This window comes from Scomber japonicus, chromosome 20 (assembly GCF_027409825.1).
Source record: "Scomber japonicus isolate fScoJap1 chromosome 20, fScoJap1.pri, whole genome shotgun sequence".
NCBI lineage: Eukaryota > Metazoa > Chordata > Actinopteri > Scombriformes > Scombridae > Scomber > Scomber japonicus.
In genome coordinates this window covers 23,066,944-23,081,398 of record NC_070597.1, presented here as the reverse complement: position 1 = coordinate 23,081,398, position 14,455 = coordinate 23,066,944, and the positions used below count along the sequence as shown (strand labels likewise).

At 39.3% G+C, this 14,455-nt stretch overlaps 1 protein-coding gene across 1 annotated transcript in view; it reads left to right on the top strand.

The window, feature by feature from the left end:
- Positions 1-14,455, top strand: part of abcc3 (ATP-binding cassette, sub-family C (CFTR/MRP), member 3) — a 55,430-nt gene that overhangs the window by 16,148 nt on the left and 24,827 nt on the right. Inside the window, exons 3-8 of the mRNA XM_053340862.1 lie at positions 78-203; positions 3,129-3,266; positions 6,571-6,696; positions 7,066-7,127; positions 7,929-8,060; positions 11,197-11,442. Of these exons, the coding sequence (XP_053196837.1) occupies positions 78-203; positions 3,129-3,266; positions 6,571-6,696; positions 7,066-7,127; positions 7,929-8,060; positions 11,197-11,442 (830 nt within the window). The remainder of the gene's footprint in view (positions 1-77; positions 204-3,128; positions 3,267-6,570; positions 6,697-7,065; positions 7,128-7,928; positions 8,061-11,196; positions 11,443-14,455) is intronic.

The window sequence follows — 14,455 nt, the reverse complement described above, 5'->3', positions numbered from 1 at the left end:
TATCCTCTGTTTATAATAGTACTCATTTGTTTATCTCACTTTATTTCTCCTTTGGTTCTCTCTCTGTCCCCTCTCAGGTATTTGGCTTGTTCTTGTGGATTGTGTGTTGGACAGATCTCTTCTACACATTCCACGAGCTGCGGCAGGGACTCAGCCAGCCACCCATCTACTTTATCACCCCGCTAGTGCTCGGCATGACCATGGTGAGGATATAGCTCACATAGTCCTGAAAAGGGGATGTGTGTTTGGCCTTACTGCCTTCTGTTAAAAATGATTGTACAAGATTGCTCAATAACCTTGTTTGGTATCAGCGTGTTCACAGTCAGTTTTGAGCAGGTCTAATAACAGTAATAACATTGTCAGTCTCAGGAGAAACGGTGTGGCTCACTGACATGTTTTTAATGGCTTTTGGACAACAAGTGAGGTCTACACCACAGAGGAATAAGATATGTTAGGCTTTGGATGCAGAATTTGATTTAGCTATAAAACGTCAAAGGTTACATCTTTAATATCTGGTTTTGTTCGACTAACAGTCCAAAACGAACATTAAGATATTCAGTTTTCAGTAAAACATAGAAAATCACAATGCAGTCATGAGTAGTAGCAGATATTTTATATGTCTGTGCTGAGACATTTTGACCATCTAGGACACATGATTAGTTGTTATTCTGTTTAAAATCTCAGTGTTTCACATTGAGAGAGAGACACAGAGAGAGAGAGAGAGAGAGAGAGAGAGAGAGAGAGAGAGAGAGAGAGAGATGGGGAACAACCTGCAACAAAGGTCTACTGAGGGGATCAAACCACCGATCTTGTGGTCATGCGGCATGTGTTTAACCAGCAGGCGCCATACAAATGCATTAATTACTTTAAATGTATTCAGATTTATTTTAACCGAAAATGCTGCAATCTGATTTTGTGGTTCAAATAAAATAGATAGACCAAATTAATAAAAAACTATTCAGTTAAAAATTGCCCAGATTTAAAACAAAGACGTCTTTCTGCTGAAACACAAGTGCACAGAAATTAGATTTAAGTCCAGAATCACATTTAGTTATTTTTTTTCTCAGTACATTATAATGTGTTTTTTAAATGTATTAATAATTGTTTTTTATTATTATTAAAATGAAGACAAAACATCTTAGGGGGAGAGGAGAAATTGCTCGTAGGTACACATCATTTAGCTTGTAAGAAGCTCAGTCAAAGGCATCCATGTGTTCAAATTAGTTTGCTTTAGCCCTCAGGCTTAACCAGAGGCTGTGTAAACACAGATATTCTGGCATGTTCCTCTTAAACAGGAAAGTAACATTTCTTCTCTCCCTTCTTTTCAGCAAAGGAATCTTTTACCAGTCTTGTTGTTGATGTTCTTGGCGTATAATTGCTGTCTGGACAAACTGTTTGGTTCATGCCTGCTGTTAAGTCCAAATCAAACACTTCAATCAAACTCTGATTTTTCCAAACCAAGATCAGCTGATTGCTATGTCTGTGATCAGTTCCAGTCAAAGCGCACTGATTCATACGTAGGCAGAACACAGCCTGCACTCACAGTAGAAGACAATTCATGTTTGCATGTCATAACATAATCATCAGTGGCTTTTTAGTAAGAAAATAACATTTAAAAAAGCTAAATCTGCACTGATATGTCATCATGTTCTTGATACAACAGTATGTTATATTAATACAACACAGGGCACATGTGCACTCACACCTGCACATTTTCATAGAATATCTAATGTAGTCACTTCATAGAGTATGGGACTTACATACATATGAAATTGTAATTAAAATAACTCACATTCCTACACATATAATATATATCTGTATTGTCTAAAAGAGAAATAATTCATACACAGGAGGAATTACTGTATTTAAACAGAGTAGACTGTAACACACAGGAATTGTTAGAAATACAATCAGTTTCAGGTTGGATTGACATTATTAAGTAATTGGAGAATATACTGTATAAGGATTTTATAAACTCCCCTGACCTCTCATCTAACTCTACTAGCAGAGTGACATATTTGGCTTTTTGTTGGATGGATTACAATGAAATTCAGGAACAGACATTCATGTTCCCCAGAGGATGAACTGCAATGACTCTGTAATCTCCCGACTTTCCATCATTTCTACCATTTACGGTCAAAATTTCAATGTGTTCAGTTCTGTGGTTTATGTTTAAATACCTGCTAAACTAATGACATTCCCATCATCATCAGCTTTATTTTGTGTTTTGTGCTTATTAGCAAACCAATCCATCAATCAGCCTTCATTTATATAGCGCCAAATCACAACAAAAGTCATCTCAAGGCACTTTACACATAGAGCAGGTCTAGATTGTACCCGTTGATTAATTCAAAGAGATCCAGCATTCCCACATGAGCAGCACTTGTCAACAGCGGAAAGGAAAAACTCCCTTTTTAACAGGAAGAAACCTCAGGCAGAACCAGGCTCTAAGTGGACGGCCATCTGCCCTGACTGAGTCAAATGTTAACATGCTAACGTGCTAAACCAAGATAAACATCTCCAGTCACTGTGAGCATGTTAGCATGTGCTACGTACTAATTGTCAATGCAGCAAGTAAAACTACTAAACTATTGTTTACCCACAAGAAACAATACAATACATGCAATGCTGGACGTTAATCAAACTGCCACTATGGATTGTCACTGCAAAACCCACGTTTATTTTTTGCATTGCATTGTGGGAGAATAGCATCCATTAACAGCAAAGTCAGAAAAATCAGTATGAGAATCCTTCATTTTATACCTTTTCCATTGTGAACACTATAGACTCTATAGCAGACTCTACAGTTTGAATCGACATCATACATACAGTATGTATATAACAGGCTGAAAGGCAGTTTACTTGATTAGAGCTTGTCCGTCACTCCTCTAAAGGCCATGTCAGGTGACGGAGTAGCCAGAAAACTCCTGGAGCATCGAGTTCAACCCAGCTGAGGTCGTGTGAAGGCAAAACAGTCAGCATGAAAGCCTGACCCAGTCAGGCTGCGGTTTACCTTACATGCCCTCAGTCATTCTGTCTCGGCTAATCTAACTCAGTCTCTCCCTCTGGCCTCCCACCCCTCTCTCTCTCTTTCTCTCCTGCTCTCGCTCCCTCCATCCTTCTCTCAGCTGTTGGCCACGTTTCTGATCCAGTTTGAGAGGTTACGCGGGGTCCAGTCCTCAGGGGTGCTCTTCATCTTCTGGTTCCTGTCCGTGCTGTGCGCCATTGTGCCTTTCCGCTCCAAGATCCTACAGGCCTCCAGCCAGGTAAGAGCGAGCCCAAGCCTTCAAACGTCTCTCACATGTATGATGACGCCCCCCCCACACCCCCCACACTACTTCACCTGGATTCTCATCTCCTCACCTTCTCGTACCTCGTGTGGTTCATTCCCCTCGTCGCTCCTCTGTCCCTCATCATCCTCAGTTTCCTTCACTTTTAAGAGCTCTTAAGCTTGATCAAGTCAACTCTGCCCCCTCCCTCTCTCCTCCTCCCCCCTTCTTCTTGTTGACTCAGTCGTCGGTCAGGAGCTTACAGTGAGTAGATATTTTTGAAGGGTCAGTCCAGGGCAGCACTAAGCAGAGAGCAGAGAGGGAATAGTAGCTCTGTTGTTTCACCTCTAGTCGTGCACAGCTCACGTGCGAGCAAACGAACACTCGCAGGTAAGCAGACGAGGCACGTCACACACACACAAAAATATAAAGGGGACAACACTGAAAAAAAGTGGAATAGGCATATCAGAAGCTCCATAGCAACAACAATTGGCCATGATGTGTTCATTGGGATTTACAGGGTTATTGATTAATACCACTGACCTGGATGATTACTTCGCTTGGCGTTGAGATTTCTGGCTTACAGACCTGTACAGCTCTAATCTGTGGAAATTACAAGACTCCTACATAATAAGTCTATTTTTCTTTTGGGGGGAGGAAGGTGAGTAGTGACCTAAAAACATTTCTACTACAGAGGCTGAAAAGTGTTGTTCTCAAGCAAGAATTTCCAGCATTTCTTTTTAAAGAAACTATAGACAGTGACTCTTAGATCTTGATCCTGAGTCTGGTTATACTGCCATTGATTTCAAATACATTGTTTCCCCCCCAAAATGATTATGAAATCATGATTATCATGATTACAAAAATAAATTCACTCATGCTTGATGTGATAGGATTTGTGTCCCTTGGCATAAAAGCAAGCACAAGATTTCAGTTAATTATAGCATTTATTATAACCGTCTAAAGCTGCTATAATCAATAGTTTCATGTCAACAATAGATTAAATGTTAAAGAGGAAAGATGCAGATAATTACCAGCCACTCTGTAGAGATCCCATTTGCAGAGTCACTTCCAAATTTTGTGTCACTTCTCAAGACACATGTTGATAGGAAAGCTTTTACGATGTGGTTTTTAATTCTTCATTTTAAATGTACTTGTCTATTGATTGTTTTTATTGACTGAACAACACCACAGATCCCAGTAACTCCCAGTCCATCAGTTTTATATAGTGTATATAGGAATTTATGAATATTGTAGATTTATATAATTACAGAGATTATTAATCGTACATAGTTTTTTATTTTCATATTTGTCACTTTCACCATACCATTGTGTCAAGTTTGAATTTCCCCCTAGAGGGATCAGTATAGTTCATCTTATTATATGCTGTGCACCACTTACTTGTATTGAAAAGTGCTATACAACTAAAGTTATTACTATTATAAAATGTAAATGTTGTGTTTACAGCTTGTTATAAAAATCAATGAATGCAAATTGATGTTTTGGCATTATGATGTATTGTATCACTGCCAGACATTTTGCTCAATCACTGCTCTGACTGCCAAACTTTCTCATCTTTATGGTGAAAATGTGTCGCTTACACGCACATAATGATGTGATAATGGCAGGGATGTCCAAACTATTCCATAAAGAGACATAATATAGCTGCAGGTTTTCATTCCAACCACACTTGACTCATTTAAACAACTGATCTCAGTCTTCACACAGTTGATTGGTCGAATCGTGTGCTCTTGATTGGTTGGAACGTAAACCTGCAGGCACACAGCCCTTTATAGAATAGTTTGGAGTTGGACATGCTTGGATTGTGGTCAATAACCAGATTTTATGTTTCCATGCTGAATGTTAGAATAACCTGAGTAATGTATACAGAGGTGTTTCTTGTCATCATTACTAACATGGGACATAACTGTTGTTGTTTTTTATGGTGGCTTTAATATAGTAGTATGTATAAATGAAGGTGCAGTAGACCAGACAGATGTTGGAGAAATGCAGGTCATCATGTTGGCACCATGTAGTAAAGCTACAACTACAGCTGTTTAATAGTTGAATGCCTGCTGTATGTCAGAGTGTATAAGATGTGTTCTACTGTTATCATCGTTAAAAGTCTTATAGATGACTTTAATGGATGTTTTGGTGATAAAAGTAAGAATCAGCCCAGATGGACAGTGAGACAGACGCAGCCATGTGCTGGGGTCAGATCAGGCTACTGCAGACCTGTGCTGCCATAATCACGTTGATCCAGACAAAATGAGTCCACGCAAATATGATTTGGGAAAAAGGAAAGTGATTTTTTTTTTTTTTTTTTTGCGCCGTTGATGGTGAAGTCCTCTGTTCATAATCATGTTCAGCTGATTTTGATGTTTTTTTGTGTGTGTGTGTGGCTGAGGAATTAAAGTTAGTGTGTTGTTGTTTCCGAGAACTACAAATGATTGGATTGAAGTTAACGTTAGCGCTCGCTCGTTGGCTGTGATGCAGTTTTTTTGCTGTTTTGTGGACGAGAAAGAGTACAGAGAAGAGATTTAACTGTACAGAAATAACCTGAGAACACATTAGTACACATTAGTAGTGAGTTTACATGCATTCAAATTAGGCATGGATATCATATACAGTATGGGACTTGTTTCCTGTCAAAACAGTGCCTGATTTGACAGCTTTTCACACTAAAACTTCCTGTTGGTGTACCAATGTCACTCTTAGGGCCTGATTTACTAAAGGTTTGCGTTTTCAAATGTGCATATAATACACACTGTCCATTTAGTATGTTTTGGTTAAATACAGTCTGCAGTCATGAATAGCCTCTTAGCTGCTAATGTGAAGTGTGGCATTATTAAGGTCAAAAAAGATCAAGATCATGTCTATGTATCATATGATAAGTCCATATATAGACATGATGATGCTGATAATTATGTTATTGTACGATAAGTAGATAACGTAATTATTATGACAGGCCTAATCATGTATGGGACTTTTTTCCCGCCAAAAAAAGCTTATGGAAAGTGAAATGGCTTCATACAAAAACTGCTTGTTGGTACAATAATGTCACTCTTAATGTTTTATTTTATTTGATTATATATATTTTTTTGTCATGATCTTCCCTCTACTTTCCAAAAGCTGTCAATCAATGCACAGTTTCGGCTGGAACAAAGTCCCATAGATGATATCCATGCTTAAATTTGACTGCATGTAAATTCACTACTACTGCTTAACAAGCGATGCTCACAGTCACACGTCTGAACTGAACTCTATTATTTGCTTGTTGTGTCCTTGTTTTCCATTTCAGGGCGAAGTGACAGACAAACTGCGCTTCACCACCTTCTACTTCTACTTCAGCCTGGTGGTGTGTGAGCTGATCCTCTGCTGCTTCAATGAGAAACCTCCCCTCTTCTCCAATGTGGTCACAGACCCTGTGAGTCCTACGTCCCACCGCAGCCTTCCACTCAAAAATCCCTCAAGTGTTTATATCTGTCTGTGTGTGTGTGTGTGTGTGTGTGTGTGTGTGTGTGTGTGTGTGTGTGTGTGTGTGTGTGTGTGTGCTTGCTTCACGTGAGAGTGCACATCTTGTTTTTCCCTGCTGACATTGTGTATTCAGTGTTTTTAACTGAGTGGCCGAGTTTGTGCCGGCTTCAAGCTTGGTTAAAGCAGGTCACACACTCATTCACACACACATACACACAAATACACACACACAGAGCACAGTTGTAACCGGCTGCTCAGAGAAGTATGTCGTCCTTATTTAACCTCTCTGGCCTATTTTTCTTGCACATTTTCTGACCAGAATCCCTGCCCGGAAACCACAGCGGGTTTTCTCTCCACCATTACCTTTTGGTGGTTCACGAGGTGGGTGAACTCACACCGTCCTACATCCACATCTACCACTGTGCCCACATGTACACACTTTTGTCGTATACGTGAGGATTTGTTTTTAAATGATATTGTTAATGCAAAGTCAATTCAGAGGGTAAGTACTTTTCTAATCTGCTTTTGCTTGTATAATTCCATTTCTTAACATTCTCTCCCTGCTATAAATGAAACTAGCTGGCCTGAGAATTTAAAGGCTTACTGCTGCACTAAAAAAAGACTATATAACCAGAATCCTGCTGTGGTAATTACAGCGGACAAATTAGACAATATTTGAGACATTTCCTTATGTAGCTGTCTCCCTCTGTTTTGTCCTGTAAACCAATCTGCCCCCTTTGTGCTGTAAAATACATCAAGCCAATTTCTGTTGAAATCTGATCCTGGAGGACATAAATGATGATTAGCAAAAATCCAGGAAACTCAATTAAAGTGTCTTTTATGGAAAGCGATATTTGCTAAGTTGACTCCCGAGACGATTTTAGCTTTAGATGCATATTTGCCAGTTAATGAAAGACACAGCAGGGGATGTAAGTAGTGGAAAGGAGTCAAAATGCAGGTAGGGGCTGGCAGCTCATGTCAGTAATTACATTTGTCAGGGTTGAATTTGCTTAATGTAACAGAGTGAATTGAATTCTCTCTCTCTCTCTCTCTCTCTCTCTCTCTCTCTCTCTCTCTCTCTCTCTCTCTCTCTCTCTCTCTCTCTCTCTCTCTCTCTCTCTCTCTCTCTCTCTCTCTCTCTCTCTCTCTCTCTCTCCCTCTCTCTCTCTTTCTCTCTTTCAGGCTGGCCATTAAAGGCTACAAAATGCCTCTGGAGGTCAAAGACTTGTGGTCTCTGAACCAGCGAGACAGCTCCAAGATGATGGTGCCCAAACTCCTCAAAGAGTGGGAGAAGGAGCAGTCCAAACACAAGAGGTACGCTCGGGAAAGGAGGAGGGGATGAGAACTAGGGCGGGCGGGTAGAGAGAAGAAAGTGTTTGGATGATTGAAGACAAAAATTAAGTATGCAGTAAAAACAGAGGAAGCAGTCACTATGTTTACATACTGTTTTTAAACAGTGAGAGAAAATCAGGTTACAGTAGGAAACTGGAGAAGTGCTGTGAAACATTCAGCAGCTCAGTAATCAGATTTGTCCTCTACCATATTTTGAACATAGGTATATTACATTACATATGAGCCCTGTGTGTTGTGTCTGAGTGTTTGGACTGATGGCACAGTGAGAGACTCTATAGTGGGAGAACACTGTTTCCTACTATAGTCTCCACTCAGGATGTACACAGTGAGGAATGGAGGACGCTACTCGTTTAGCCATTGTGACATGAATAGCCTCTTAGCTGCTAATGTGAAGTGTCCATGATCATGTCCATGTATCATACAATGAGTCCATATATAACATGATGATGTAGATAATTACAGTATTGTACGATAAGTGGATAACCTAATTATTGTGACAGGCCTATGATCATGTATGGGACTGTTTTCCCACCAAAACTGTGCCTGGATTGACAGCTTTTGGAAAGTGAAATGACTTCACACACAAAAACTGCCTGTTGGTACTAATGTTATTGTGACAGGCCTATATGCTCACAGTCATGATAAAAGCACATCTCTAAAATAGCATAAAAACACATAAAAAGACCACAAACTAACAATGCAACAGTAGCTTGTCTATGTAGTATATTTTGTAAGAGGATCAGTGTTTTCCTATGATTGCTGGGAAGTGTAGTTTTTTAGCAAACTCAAATTTGTTGTGGGAGTATTTTCAGCAGTGGATTCGGGGTTGTAGTATTCACAGCAGCAGCAGCAGCAATGTGTATGTGGGACTGACTCCAAATGAACTGCACCCATTTTCATTGAAAGAACACGTCACCCACTGCAACCACGCGGCTCATTGATGTGATCATAATAGTTTTTTGGACAACAATGGAGATAAAAGACATATCCGAGTTTGTATACAAAGATAATGAATTCAATGTTGGTTTAACACAATAAGTAAACTATAGAAGATCACCAGATTTTAATGATTTTTTTTTTTTTTTGGTAGATTGGCAAAATACCAGCTGTCTCAGCAGCTGTGTTTAACACCAAACTGGTTTCTCAACATCTTTACTTAACAGATCTGTGCAGAAAGCTGCCAATAACCACGCTACATAAGTCAATGAAAACCTACTGAAGAAGACGTAAGATTAGAGAAATGTAAATGTTCCATCACAGATATCTACAGGGTGCGCTTCTTTTTGCTTTTTTAATAAGAAAAAATCCAAATCCTGTCACAATCCCTGCCCCACCTTTTACTTCCTCATCAGAACAGAGAAAGGAGAGGATGTTATCTTAGAGGGTTGGGCTCTGTGTGGGTGTGTATATACAGTATGTGAGTGTTGTGCAAGAGAAACCATGATGTTTTTAATACCCTAGTAGAATAACTCTACATAATAAAGTATATGAAACTGATATCCCTGCTGTCACATAGTGTATTTACTTTAAAGAAGTGTGGGAGCTTTGTTTAAACAATGCTGCTGCTGCCATGATGGATTGTGTGTGTTTTTTGTTTGAATGTCAGAGCCTAGAAGGATTAAATTCACCTCCCACTGCTCCGTATGATGTGCTGCAGATTAATAACCACACAGCTCACTTTTTCCAAAACTCTCACAACACAGTATTCCTGTTAGTTTTTTTCGTAGCTGCATACCGGACACAACAGCAGGCGGAGAAAAAAAGAGGATTTCTGACACAAACGCTCTCAACAAGTCAGGTGAACTGCGACCTCCATCACACCGCAGTTTTTTTTTTGTTTTTTTTTTGTCCTGCCGGTTTCATTGAGAGCAGCTTGTAAAACGATATGGAAAAGCTCCATTAGACCTTTTTTTCAGTTGTGGTTTGGAAACCTGTTTGGCGTTAAGCTGAATTCCAATCGCAGTTGTCCAGTCGGAACCGTAGTCGCCAATTAGTTCGCCGCTGGAATCCGACTCCCGCGCTTTTAAGCCGGTATTAGAGTAGATTTTATTTAGTGTGCAACATTCCTTTCACTGAAATGTTAAGAGAGCGTTACTTTGCTTTATGTCTGAGATCATTCTGAGCAAATGAACTCAGGACTAGTTGCTGCTGCAGGGATTCATGATGGCTACAAAACACATGCATGGGCCCCAAAGCTCTGGAACAGCTTTGCTATGGACATTGGGGCCCCTACATCAATTACCCTATCATTTCAGCATCAAGGACATGTATAGAAGTAATGGGTTTATTTAGCCTATTTAATCATTCATTCATTCATTCATTCATTTTTTAAATATTTCTTATAGCAAGGCGACTATAGCAGAAGAGATAAATTCCATGTCCCTATTTATCATCATTATCGTCATCGCTGAGTGTGCAATACTGACAATACATATAGCATTCAGTCCTAATATAGACTGATAGCTTTACATTTAAAGGACAGGTTCACTGTTTTTTAAGTGTGTCTTAAAACAACACACAGGTGCCCATGAACACTGAAAGAGGTTTTACTGCCTTTTTAAAAGTTTTCAGTGTAAGTGACGGGGGCCTGTTTCACTGTTCATTTAAGCACCTGTTTAAGACTTGAAAATTGTGATCTTGTTATTTAATGTATAATCCGTGCACGTAGCTCCCCAGCTTACTTACAGCCTAATACACATGGCTTATTTGTAATTGTCTTTAATATAGCATCATTTAAGCTATGTATTATGTATCTTTACACCAGGCATGTCCAAACTATTCCATAAAGGGCCATAATGTAGCTGCAGGTTTTCATCCAACCAAGCAGGAACACAACAAAAAAGTGCTGATTTCTGCATTTTGAATATTTCTATACTTCAAATCACAACTATCAAGAGAACTGTAACACATATACATATTATCAATCTGGAAGCAGCAACATCATACTTTCTCCTAAAAGTAATCCATAGACTCTCAGGTCTAAGGAGCACTATCAGGGTGATTCCTGAGAATGATGATGGGATGCTGGATGAATCTGATATCTTCTAACTGTCTCTCTCTCTCTCCCTCCCTCTCTCTCTCTTCCTCCCTCCTCCAGTGAACCCACTCTGTCCAGTCAGGCCGTGTACTCCAAGGCGCCGCCGTCCACCGCCAACCACATCGGAGGAGGAGGTGAAACCAGCCCTGAGGAAGTCGAGGTGCTGCTGTCCAATCAGAAAGCCGCGCCCCGCCAGCCGTCCTTCTTACGCGCCCTCATCAAAGCCTTCGGGCCCTACTTCCTGATTGGATCGGCCTACAAGCTCCTGCAGGATGTCATCACCTTCGTCAACCCTCAGTTGCTCAGGTGAACAGCATTTGCATCACTCTTCTCTGCAAGACCTCAGACAACACATTTGCAAGCACACACACACACACACACACACACACACACACACACACACACACACACACACACACACACTACTTTTGTTCCAGTATTATCTAATACTACTATATATGTAAACAGGAGGTTTTTTTGCATTTTGTGTTTGCATGCTAGTTTCCTTTCATACAACACATAGTAGATGTCTTTATTCTGAATTCACGCCATCCCAGGATGCAAAGTTACCATGTAAATATGTTTCCTCTTTAATGTTTTAATGGCCCACATCTGACTTTTAGTGACAGCAGCTGTTCTGTGAAAGCCTTATCTCTGCCAGATAAGCTATCAGAGACGGCCGACCACATACTTTTCCTGTATGCATTTTGTCACGGTCATGTGATCCACGCTCGCTCAGTCACCAGTGCAACGGGAAAAAGTGTCAGATGTACAATTTTTGATATTATACGTGTGTAATATTAATTTACTTCAACTTTATTTATATAGCACTTTAAACACAACATAGTTGATACAAAGAGAGTCTCACAGAGGTTAAACTAACACAACAAAAAATAAATCAGACGTGAAGAAACCAGTAATGCAGAATTTTCACCTTTAACTAAACCAGGGATATCAAACATACGGCCCGTGGGCTAGAACTGGCTCGCCAAGGGGTCCGATATGGCCCACTGGATAACTACTAGAAAAACAATTTCAGAAAAGTAAATCCAATGTTTCTGCTGCTTCAGTGGGTTTTTTCCACCCTGACCAGAGTACAATTATGAATAAATATAACAATACAATACATACATATTTCAATCATTCATATATTGAACATTGTACAAAATGTTGTCAATTAGCAGCTTCTGTGAAAAATAAACTTGAGACATAACATTGTTGAAATTGCACTCATTTTTCACAGTAAATACATGGTTTATTATAGTGATGTTATATTAGATATTATATATATTTTATCTTATGTATAGGTTATTATACAATGGTTTTACTGGTCCGGCCCACTTGAGATCAAATTGGGTTGAACTAAAATGAGTTTGACTCCCCTGATCTAAACTGTAAATGTGAAGATGCTAGTTTCTGTGATGATCCTGAACAGTGTTGGGGAATGTTACTTTTAAAAGTAGCTCATTACATTACAAAATCACTGCCATTAAAGAATAACTTGTTACATTACAGCATTACCTTCTGAGAAAAGTAAGTGGTTAGAGTACTTTAGTGTTACTTTGTGATTCCTCATGTTGTTTTAGTCCAGACTTCCTTTCAATATAATGACTGTACCATCATCACACAGCTAAGTCTGGCCCATAATCTGTTCATCTTTACACTAATAGCAGGAATGACTTAGCCAGGTATCTGCCTGCCTGCCTAAAAAGTAGTAACGATGTGAATTCACGGCAGATTTTTTTTTCTTGTGGTAAAAAGGGAGCTACAGGAAGAGTTGGTTCAAATAATAACTGATTACCTTTTTGAAAAGGTGATCCTGAATTACTTGGACAAGGATCTTCTTCAATCAATGTTTAATACAAGCTCAGGTCATACCCATACATGCATGGTAAACAGAAAAGGTCAGTTTATATAGTATTCCTGGCATGGAAGCTATGTTACATCGTGTAAGGAGGTGGCTTTTACAAAATATGACCTGGGGCCTCTCTAAGTATTTTTGGCTTGTTGGTGCCTTCATCATCAGGCTTAGACACCTTTGACCATGGGACTCTCTCTGTCTCTCTGAGTTATGACTATGCTGCAAGCTATACTGTATATGGAGGATAGGCACATGATTTGCTGAGCTGATTTATATATTAAGAGAAAGTATCATCTGGAGACTTTTCAAATGCATGTCATGACTATGATTTTAATTGATGTGGCACAGTAAAGATGAACAATATGAAGACAAAAAGGAGGTAGGAATGACTAAATAAGTAAACTTTATTCAAACAGCACCTTTCAAAATGAGAGAAAGTTAAAAGTAGTAGCAGTCCTTACACTGACTCCCTGTTCATTACAGGATAACATTCCAATTCTCCTCCCCCACCACCACCACCGCCACCACCGCCACCACATATTTCAGCACTTCTCACCCCTTACAACACCAACAGACCCCTCAGATCCTCTCACCTCAGCATGTTGGCAGGGCCCCGCTCATGATGACAGGGCCTTTTCTGTAGCGGCCCCTCGGCTCTGTTAGACAGGCTGAGTCTGTGGATGCTTTTAAGATGCATCTAGAGACTCACTTTTATTCTGTTGCTTTGTTTAATCTGATTTAATTGTTATCTGATTTCTTTGGGTTTTAAATGTGGGCTCAAATTTTGTTCTTTTTTAACCCTTTATATGAAACCCATTGAAATAGTTGGAAATTCAACCCTACACAGTTATTTTTACTTTTTTTGCTTTTGTGACTTTTTTCAAAATGTTTCATTTTTATGTTGCAAATCAAGGTCAGTGAGTAAAACATGTTTAAAAAAGTCTATGTAGTAAACATCCACATGGTTCTACACCCTCACAGAGAGGAATGGGGAGGCTAATATTCACAATCATTTCCTCCTTTTTATGCTTGCATGTGCATACATACAGTATCTCACAGAAGTGAGTACACCCCTCACATTTTTGCAAATATTTCATTATATCTTTTCATGGGGCAACACTATAGAAATAAAACTTTGATACAATTTAACAGTAAATCCATAAGCTATACAAGCTGTACACGTATATCAAAGTTTCATTTCTATAGTGTTGTCCCATGAAAAGATATAATAAAATATTTGCAAAAAAAGTGAGGGGTGTACTCACTTTTGTGAGATACTGTATGTCTGCATTTGTGAAGCACTTTGGTGCAAAGTCTGTTTGCTTTTTTAAGTGCTTTATAAATAAAGAGCTGCACAGACAATTCAAATAAGGATGAAAAGTGTAGGGTTTTTTAGTTTTGTTTGTTTTTTCAAGTTCAGTTCTAGTTTCTTAACTGTGTTTCCTGTGCTGTCAGATC